At 44.4% G+C, this 10,472-nt stretch overlaps 1 protein-coding gene across 1 annotated transcript in view; it reads right to left on the bottom strand.

The window, feature by feature from the left end:
• Positions 1-10,060, bottom strand: part of LOC310868745 (neuronal pentraxin receptor-like) — a gene marked incomplete at both ends in the record, with an annotated part of 20,120 nt that extends 10,060 nt beyond the window's left edge. The window contains 2 exons of the mRNA XM_083779205.1: positions 1,824-1,851; positions 9,113-10,060. Coding sequence (XP_083635331.1) covers positions 1,824-1,851; positions 9,113-10,060 — 976 coding nt within the window. The remainder of the gene's footprint in view (positions 1-1,823; positions 1,852-9,112) is intronic.
• Positions 10,061-10,472: the final 412 nt, after the last annotated feature.

The raw sequence follows: 10,472 nt of genomic DNA, 5'->3' as shown, positions 1-10,472 counted from the left end.
ATGGTGTGCCAGGAGAGAGCACTCTTTAATCACAGCAACAAATTGCTGTTGCTCTGCTTGTAGAAACAGCTACAGCCACAGGGGACAAAATGGAGAGGAATCCGAGTGCTGCCAGATTGTTAAAAGCTGCGTGTGATGCTGTGCATCCTGTAGCATATTGTGTTATATAACAGAAATACATAACAATCACACTGGGGTATAGAGAATACTATTATGACCCACATCGGGAGCCGTGTGGTGTACTGTTCCATTTGATATGGTTTTAATATAGTTATATTCATGTAGAAAACAGAAGAAGAAATGATTATTATAACTAAAGCTATAGCAAAATAAACTAGAATAGAAAAAACTGTACAGTAGTACAGTAGTGCATCCCGTGGATGCAGAGGGCGTTGTTTTATTGCGTCCCTTAACCCATATAGAAACAAAAGATTTCTAAATCCTGCCAGTTTTCTGAAAAGTCTATGTTTCTATGTCATTGTCATGTCAAGGACCCCCAAAGATTGGCTGCCAACCCCCATATCTGAAAATATGCTGTTCCAGGGACCTCCCATAAGCAAAGATTTGAGTTGAAATGTTCCCTCTGAAGGAATATATATTCAAAGATTTGTGCCACATTTCCATGATTTCTCAAAAATAGCAGACCTACAAGCTCGTAGCGCGGCACTCGGTGCCGCGCTATGAGCTTGTAGATCTGCTATTTTTAAATAGCTAAAGTATGACGATGCTTAAAACACCAAAAGGGGTTTCCGCGCCCCCAAAATGGGTTAACTATAAACTGCAATTGGGATGCAAAATGCACCGTATTTTAATCTCTGCCTTACTGTATGAGAAATAGAACAAGCAAAAGATGTGGAAAAAGAAGAAAAAAAACAGTGACCAGCTCTAGCTCTCACTTTGTGCTTGAAATGTTCGGACTGACAAACCGACTGACTGAGAGTGCCTTACACAGTAGGCCTACTACTGTAGCTGTGTGACTTACTGTACACACAGTAGGCCTACTAGCTGTGTGCTCTCCGCTAAAAGGAATAGATAAGGGGATGGTAGGAATTTGGGAAGAGTACAGTTTACTCCAAAGAATGTTAGCATCAAATATTTGTCTGTGAGTGAACTTTTCGCAGTGCGACTACATAGTCTAGTACATAGAACTAGTCTAGTCTAGTACTAGCTCTGTCCCATAGCCTTCCTGCTTCGATTCTGCGAATTTCTGCCCTGCAAGTAAGGCTATGCGACTTACCGGTTTAAATCTCAAATCGAAATCAGACCAGCCTCTCCTCGGGTTGTGTCATTAGAAAGCCTATACTTTCCTTAGTGAACGCACTCTGAGCCCCCCCCCCGCCACACGTATAAACTGTACTTTTTGGCCAAAAGGGGATTTTGTTTCCACCGAAAAAAGAAAACAAATAGTTACTCCGCTGCGCCCTCTACTGATATTGCCCAGAGAACTGCCTCATAGAGAATATTTTTCCTCCGGTGGGAAAAAAATCCCTTTCTGGCCAAAAAGTACCGTTTATACGTGTGGTGGGGGGCTCAGGAAAGTAGGCTTTCTAATGACACAACCCGCCTTTGTATTGGTGAGTAGGTCAAACGTTTGTGAGATTTCCACTAAAGAGGAGAGGCTGGTCTGATTTCGATTTGAGATTTAAACCGGTAAGTCGCATAGCCTCACTGCAGGGCAGACATTTGCAGAATCGAAGCAGGAAGGCTATGGAACAGAGCTAGTCTAGTACAGAACAGGACAGGCCAAATGCAGAGGAACTATATAGTCTAGTGCCGAACAGGCCAAATGCAGAAAACACTGCAGAACGCCATAACATCTATACTCATCAGGGGACAAAAGCAGCCATGGAGCTGAGGGTTTAATTAAGTAGACACAGGTATTCCATACACACAGGTGAACACAGCTGACAATCAGCATAGGGATAGGCTGGGAGACTTTAACAGGACACAGATGGAGAGAACTATAGCAATCACAGGGAGGTGAGACAACACAGGAAACGATAACAACAGAGGGAACCAAGAGATACTATAGATACTACAAAATAAAGGTACGCCATAATACATCATGACAGTTCATGACAGAAATGCAGTGTTTCCAGTACTCATCATGTGATTCTACTTCCCATCACTTACAGTACGTTTTAACAGTATAGGGCGACAGCCAGACGAATTTTCCGGGAGTGCATTAACTGTCAATGGGACCCGGCGACGAAAATTGAGCGGAGGAAAAGATGAAAATAATTTAGCTTTTGGGCGATAGCCAATGCAATTCAAAAGTGTCGCTCGCCATTGTTCTCCTGCCGTTAAAACGCTCCCATTATACTAGGTTTTCGTAAAGTTTGCTATACTCAATTTGGCTCATTTCCCAATTTACGCCAGTCATATGTGGCCTATAATCCTATATCCTCAGCTGCCACAGGAGGTTGTCCACGTATTGCTACTTTTAGACTAATAGGATGAAACTGAGATGAGTTCCATATTGTATTTGACAAGCTATAGGGCACACAGCAAGCGATAACCACAACCCTATTACCGGCACTATCCTGTCCTTCATGTGCTAGTGAATACCAGGCCTTTTAGAAAAGTATTTCTCTGTTTAACCCATTCTGACCTGAGATCAGATTCTAAAAAATGTCAGTCGTTCTTCGATTTTTTCAAAAATAGCAGACCTATACAAGCTCGTAGCACGCCACTCGGTGGCGCGCTACGAGCTTGTAGATCTGCTGTTTTTCAATGGCTAAAGCACGACATGATGCGAACACCAAAATGGGTTCCCGTTCAGAATGGGTTAATGGCTCACTCTAATCATACACTTATCGAGTTATCACTGTCACATTCACTGTCTATACCTCTCTGCATCTTTCTCTCTGTCTGGGCCAACAGGTTTTCCCTGCATCTCATTTGTTTTACTTTCTTGTGTTGCGATAGCACGATAAATTGAGTCCAGAACAGTGAAATCAATATTGAGGAAAAAAACACCCTGCCCTGCCAGCCTATAAAGCATACAGTATATTATAGGTCATGTGGTCACTGCCTCCTGCTTATGATTATACAAAATTAATCATAGTGCCGTTTTACATTTCATAGGTAGCCTGATTATGAACAGTTGAATGAGAACAGCCTCATATAACGGAGTCATGCAGTAGCCTTGGAAGGAGAGAAGCTCCACAATTATGAATTCAAAGAAATGACATGGTTGTCATTGACCGATTTGAAGGCCTCGGCCTGCTGCTGTTAGCTCTACGTGTGGACGGACACGGAGAGATTGAAGGGGGCGGGCGGGGAACGTTCCTATTCATATCACTGGGCAAACAGTTTTGTTCTTAGTGTGTTGTTGCATTTCATGTATTGCCCACTCGGCACTTTTTTTCGGCCTTTGTGAGTTAATCTCATATATTAGTGCTTGCTTTTGTTGAAGGGCCTTTCCACAATTATGCTTAAAGGGACACTTCACCCTTTTTGCAGAAAAATATATGTTAATGACGTTTAGAAGCATTAGATCACTTTCCTGGGGGTATTTATGTGTGTAATATGTGGTTTTAGTTATTTTAGATTGTAGCAGTGAGCCTGTTGTCTCTGATGTCATGGACACTGGTCTCACTACCTTCCTGGACTACAATTCCCATAATTCTTTGGTGCACTGCTCCTCCTTGTGGATAGGGGGAGAGCTGTCTTACTGAGACAACATGTAGTCCAGGAAGGAAGTGAGCCCAGTGTCCATGACATCAGAGACAACAGGCTCACTGCTACAATCTAAAATATCTAAAACCACATATTACACACATAAAGATCTCCAGGAAAGTGTTCTAAAGCTTCTAAACGTCATTAACATATACTTTTTTGCAAAAAGGGTGAAGTGTCCCTTTAAATTAAAATGGTTGATTCTCTTCATGTTTTTATGTATGTTCATGTTGTCATTTTACGGTTTTCTTCTTTCAATAGCTTTTCTTTTTAGGGTAAAAAAAACCCCCTTTGTTTTGGCAAGTAAGAAATACATGTAGCAGATCTACGAGCTCTTAACACGTCACGTCAGCTTGTAGATCTGCATTTTTTTAGCCATGGTTACATGAAAATAAATGCAAGTGTTTTTCATTACAATGTGCTCAGCTTTCTAACTTAAAACGTTTACGTGGTTGTTTTGGCAGGTCTAATAATTGTAGAACGTTGTCATTTCTATTAACCGATTTAGGACCTGAGATTCTACAAAATGTCTTCTAGTCCTAAATCAGTTTTCAAATTTAGCCCAAGGAGTGTTTTTCGTGCAAAACCATCATGAAAACCACCTAGTTTGACACATCACATGCTATAATGAAGTATAATGACAGTTTTAATTGGATGTTGATGGTATTGGTACCCCAACTTTCAGCAGCTGTCAAAAAGTCCCCTAGGGTGGTTGAATAGAAAACAATGTGGGATATGTTAGCAGACAGTGACACCCTTACAAACACATTGGTGATGATTTTATTAATATTCTCTGACTAGAAGCAAAGATCTGAGTTAAAAACTCTCGCTCTGAAAGAATATAAAGATTTGCGCCACATTTTCACGATAATTGTTTTTTTGTTTTTTTAAGAACATAATGCTTAAAACACCAAAAGGAGTTCCCGTCCTGAATGGGTAAATATGTTTGATTGGCGCTAATTAACATGTTCAGACAGTAGTTAATAAAGCAATATTACACGAGAGGTGATGCTTGCGGAACTCGACTTCGTCTCGTTCCCCTACCGCATCACTGTCGTGGCAATAATCATGTTAAACAACACCCTCGAGTGTAATATTGCAATTCTACAACAGTTACCCTTAAAACTAAGAAAATCGCTGAAAAGATATATTTCTTTAATGACAGATGGAGTCACTACGACCACAAATGTCCCAATAAACTAGCTAGCCTAGCCACCGAGTTTGCTAGCGCTCTGGGAAAACAGAGCGGCTGAATTATTTGTTTTGATTAGGTGGTGAACGGTGCTGGTTTGATCAACGGCTAGAAACCGTTTCAACCAATCGGATTGCTTCCTCTTAACGACCTGTTGTAGAATTAACCTTTAACCCATTCTGACCGGGCACCCATTTTGGTGTCAGCATCATGTCATGCTTTAGCTATTGAAAAATAGCAGATCTACAAGCTCATATCGCGCCACCGAGTGGCGCGATACGAGCTTGTAGGTCTGCTATTTTTGAAAAATCGAAGAGCGACTGACATTTTTAGAATCTGATCTCAGGTCAGAATGGGTTAATCAGACACAGTGTGTGTCCGGCGGAAACCTTGTATGAATCTGATCTCAGGTCAGAATGGGTTATAGACTGTTGGCTCTGTAGTCGGTCTTCTCTTTTCCCCTCTACACACCAACTGTCCAAAAACAGATCTTCTATTTCCGGCTAATGTTCCCAACCTCATCACATCACACACAAGATTTGGGCAGGCCCCTTGTAGTTACTCTGAGGACCCTGCAGGGGTCCTGGGACCCCCCTGTTGAAGACCCCTGCCATAGTGGAAAATGCCCAAATATACCGACATGCCCCACATTCTACCAGGCCGTTATATCCGACAGAGGTACAGTAGGGACTGTTCCTCTTAACGAATATAGGCCTATCATATCATGCATTATTCATGCCGTTTCTCTAGCTGTAAAAATGAGGTTGTACATCATCGTCTCCTGCAGGCCAGATCAGACAGAGCATTTCATGTTACTCTGATAATACTCCTGTAGTCCTATAGTCCATTCTGACCTGAGATCAGATTCTAAAAAAAAAATATTCTACATCCTGACAGTTTTCCATTCTGACCTGAGATCAGATTCAAAAAAAGATTCTTCTACATCCTGACAGTTTTCCATTCTGACCTGAGATCAGATTCTAAAAAAATTTCTTCTACATCCTGACAGTTTTCCATTCTGACCTGAGATCAGATTCTAAAAATGTTCTTCTATACATCCTGACAGTTTTCTGAAAAAAGCCATGTTTCTATGTCAGTCGTTCTTCGATTTTTCAAAAATAGCAGACCTACAAGCTCGTATCGCGGCACTCGGTGGCGCGCTACAAGCTTGTAGATCTGCTATTTTTCAATAGCTAAAGCGTAACATAATGCTAACACCAAAAGGGGTCCCTATACGCAAAATGGGCTAGTGCTCCCGTCTCTCTCTCTCTCTTTTGCGTGCTCTCTCGCTCTCTCAGTCAGTCAGTCAGTCAGTCAGTCAGTCAGTCAGTCAGTCAGTCAGCCAGTCAGTCAGTCAGTCAGCCAGCCAGTCAGTCAGTCCTTCCCTCCCTTCCCCCCCCCCCACCCCATTTCCCCTCACTGTATATGTATCTTTTCCCTTTTTGCTTCCTATATGATGAATTCCTGTTCTGTTCTTTAGCTACATAGAAGTGTCTATTTGTATGTCTCTAAATGTTTTGATGAATTGAACAATGTGGACCCTGTTGTAAACAAGTGTAATGCTTAATTGGGTCGTCCACTCACAGTTAACAGTCTTTGTATTGAGTTTGTGCTTGAAATGTACTGTACATTCTACAAACTGTTAATAAATATTTCAATCAATCAATCAATTCCTCTATGGCTCAGATCGTGTTTCCCTCTGTGGGAAGGTTAAGAGATAATTGTAGATAAAAGATTGGGCAAAACAGTCACACACTATACTACACAGCCTTATTACACAACCATTATGAATAATAACCACTATTGATCGTCATGAAAACAAGTCTGGCCCATTAGCCTGTATACTGCACCCGAGGCTGTGATGAATTATCCTGTTCTCATTCAAAATCGAGAAGCCTTTCGCTGGTAAACCGTTTCCCAGACATACTGTACGTGAGTAGAAACTAAAGGACTACCCTTCTGTTATGTTATGATCTGATTGCCCGTGGCTGTGTACTTGTACGTGAGAGCACAGTGTACTTGATAATGTAGTGTGTACTGAATGAACTGTAGCATATTACTAGCTACTGGTGACATCTCGTCTCAGACAGCAAGGTCAGCTTGCTGCAGTTAAGCGTTTGTTATGTCTCAAAAGTGTTGTTAGTTACGTCATTAGGATACAGTTACTGTCCTGTTGTGTATAATAAATCTTGTGAACCTTTTAGCGTGATACTGTCTCGTGTCGCGTTATTGTTCTCCCGGGCCCGTCGACCGCCGCCGCCGTACTATAAGGTCGCTAGTTCGTATCCCCGGGACCGGCACGTTAAAATCACCAACGCTGAAGTACCTTTCCTTTCCTTAGTCCAGTTACCCTGGGTAAACATAGTACCTTTCCTTTCCTTAGTCCAGTTACCCTGGGTAAACATAGTACCTTTCCTTTCCTTAGTCCAGTTACCCTGGGTAAACATAGTACCTTTCCTTTCCTTAGTCCAGTTACCCTGGGTAAACATAGTACCTTTCCTTTCCTTAGTCCAGTTACCCTGGGTAAACATAGTACCTTTCCTTTCCTTAGTCCAGTTACCCTGGGTAAACATAGTACCTTTCCTTTCCTTAGTCCAGTTACCCTGGGTAAACATGGTACCTTTCCTTTCCTTAGTCCAGTTACCCTGGGTAAACATAGTACCTTTCCTTTCCTTAGTCCAGTTACCCTGGGTAAACAATAGTACCTTTCCTTTCCTTAGTCCAGTTACCCTGGGTAAACATAGTACCTTTCCTTTCCTTAGTCCAGTTACCCTGGGTAAACATAGTACCTTTCCTTTCCTTAGTCCAGTTACCCTGGGTAAACATAGTACCTTTCCTTTCCTTAGTCCAGTTACCCTGGGTAAACATAGTACCTTTCCTTTCCTTAAGGTCATTACACACTGGCGAATTAGCGACGCGATATATTCGTGCGAATAATTCGCATTTAAAAGAAAACAATTGAAGTCCATGCAAGCTTCCACATCAGTGGCGAATGTGCGAATGTGCGAAAATGCGACCGTTTTCGCTTTTATTTGTTCGCTCTGGTGTCGTATTTTGCAGAGATTCGCAGGCGAACTGCAACATGCAATATTTCGCATTTTCAGATCGCTTATTCGCATCGCGTCGCTAATTCGCCAGTGTGTAATGACCTTAAAGGTCATTACACACTAGTCCAGTTACCCTGGGTAAACATAGTACCTTTCCTTTCCTTAGTCCAGTTACCCTGGGTAAACATAGTACCTTTCCTTTCCTTAGTCCAGTTACCCTGGGTAAACAATAGTACCTTTCCTTTCCTTAGTCCAGTTACCCTGGGTAAACATAGTACCTTTCCTTTCCTTAGTCCAGTTACCCTGGGTAAACATAGTACCTTTCCTTTCCTTAGTCCAGTTACCCTGGGTAAACATAGTACCTTTCCTTTCCTTAGTCCAGTTACCCTGGGTAAACATAGTACCTTTCCTTTCCTTAGTCCAGTTACCCTGGGTAAACATAGTACCTTTCCTTTCCTTAGTCCAGTTACCCTGGGTAAACATAGTACCTTTCCTTAATTGAGGGTCCAGTACTTAAAAATATTACAACACTGATTAACCACATAAACCCTTGTAAAACAGACCTGAGTTGCAACTGTACACTGTTTTCAGTCTGCACCAAGTCTCTCATGAGCTTATAGAACTTAAAATCGTACATCGGCAATTGTTGCAGGTGGCCATTCGTCCCAGAATACAGGGATAGATCGGTCATTTTTATAGCTCTCAATCTCAAGCCTAAAACAAGTTTATACAAATTATGTAGGAGTATTTCACCAATTGCTGTAAAACACTATACAGTATAGTTAGGCAACATCCTGCATATTGAAGACCTTGCTAGAAGTTGAGTGAGTGAATTAGTATAACTGAGAGAGAGAGAGAGAGAGAGAGAGAGAGAGAGAGAGAGAGAGAGAGAGAGAGAGAGTCCAAATGCACAGTTTTGGCAGCAAAATATGTATGGAGTTGTCATCAGCTGAGGGACAGCCAGTGGACAGAAGAGACAGGTATATCTGTCTGAACAGGGTCATTAAGTTGCTGTTATGTTTACGTTTGTTAATTTATTTTCATTGTTACTGTATTGCTTGTTGTTCATTATCGTTGGGATGTTTGTTGACTTTTGTTTTGTTGTATGTACGCTTTGGCAATGTAAAACATATTTATCATGCCTTTTGAAAATTAAATTGAAATTGAGAGAGAGAGAGAGAGAGAGAGTTACCTCTAGTTTCTCGATGCGGTCTTTCAGCTGACTGATGGCCACCTCCAGCTCATCCACAGCCCTGACGGTGAGCAGGTGAAGGGCTTCGGGCTGGGCGGCAGCAGAGCCCGGACTGTCCCGCACCATGACCCCGTCACCACCACCACCACCGTCCTCCTCCTCCTCCTCCTCCTCTCTCGCGGTTACCGTTTTCCTCGCCCTGCCTCCTCCTCCTCCTCCCCGTCCCCGGAGGAGTCCCGCTGCGGTCCCCGGCCCCGGCCGTCTCTCCGAGCCGCCGCGGTGACCGTCCAGCCCAGCTCTCTCGCACTCGGTCAGCTTGCCCGTCAGCTCTCTGATGGTCCGCTGGTCGGTCAGTATCTGGTCCTTCTGCTGAGAGACGGTCTGCCGGAGCTCCTCCGCGGCGGTGCGGAGGTCGTTGCCCGTCCCCGCCGCCGCGTCCTGCTCGCCTCCTCCTCCTCCGTACGCGCCGCGCGACGGAGGCTCGTCCGCTTGTTGTTGCCGCTGCTGCTGGAATAAGTTTCTCGGGTCGCAGTCGCCCCCCGCCGCGGGGATCGGCGTGCAGATGAGCCGGCTGACGCGCGGGTCGTGTCCGGTGAGCCCCTGCCCGCCGCCGCCGGCGGCGACCGCCGCGTCCAGCCCCCCGCCGGCGCCGCCGCCGCCGCTGAGTCCTCCTCCGACGTGGAGGAAGCCGGTCGGCGCTTCGGCGGAGCCGGGCGTTTCAGAACCGTGGAGAGCGCCCAGCGGTCCGGGCCGTGCGCCCCCCGGCCCCGCCGGACCACTGGAGCTCACGCCCGGGATGTTGTGCGCCGCGGAGTCCGTGTACAGCGACTGGTTGTCGGCCTCTGGCTGCTGGGGCACCGGTACCACCGGGCCAGCCTTATTGCCGGAGGAGCCGGCGGTGTGCACGGCGGCGATGATGCAGATAACCGCTCCGATGAAGGCCACCATCCCGGCGGCCAGGATGATGACGATGAACTTCAGGTTGGCGGCCGGTTGAGATCGATGATTATTATAAAAAAATAAAATCCGAACGATTATTTCACGCTGACAACAACAACAACAACAACAACAACAACAACAACCACCGACAACCCAAAACAAAAACAAAAATAGTTAAATAATATTCGTCCACATCATGGAAGAAGAAGAACCCCCCCTCATTATAAGTCTATATAGGCTAGGCTACTGAAGACCCCCCCTCATTATAAGTCTATGTAGGCTAGGCTATACTGAAGACCCCCCCCCCCCTCATAATAAGTCTATGTAGGCTAGGCTACTCCCTCGTCAACAATTAAACAAGACGGTTTTACAACGTGAGAGTTTCGGAAACATCACAACATCCTCCTGGCTGGCGCGCAGC

Source organism: Protomyctophum parallelum (genome assembly GCF_964188405.1).
Source record: "Protomyctophum parallelum genome assembly, chromosome: 13".
Lineage (NCBI taxonomy): Eukaryota > Metazoa > Chordata > Actinopteri > Myctophiformes > Myctophidae > Protomyctophum > Protomyctophum parallelum.
Note: the sequence above shows the minus strand (reverse complement) of the source record. Positions and strands in the feature narration are given on the sequence as shown.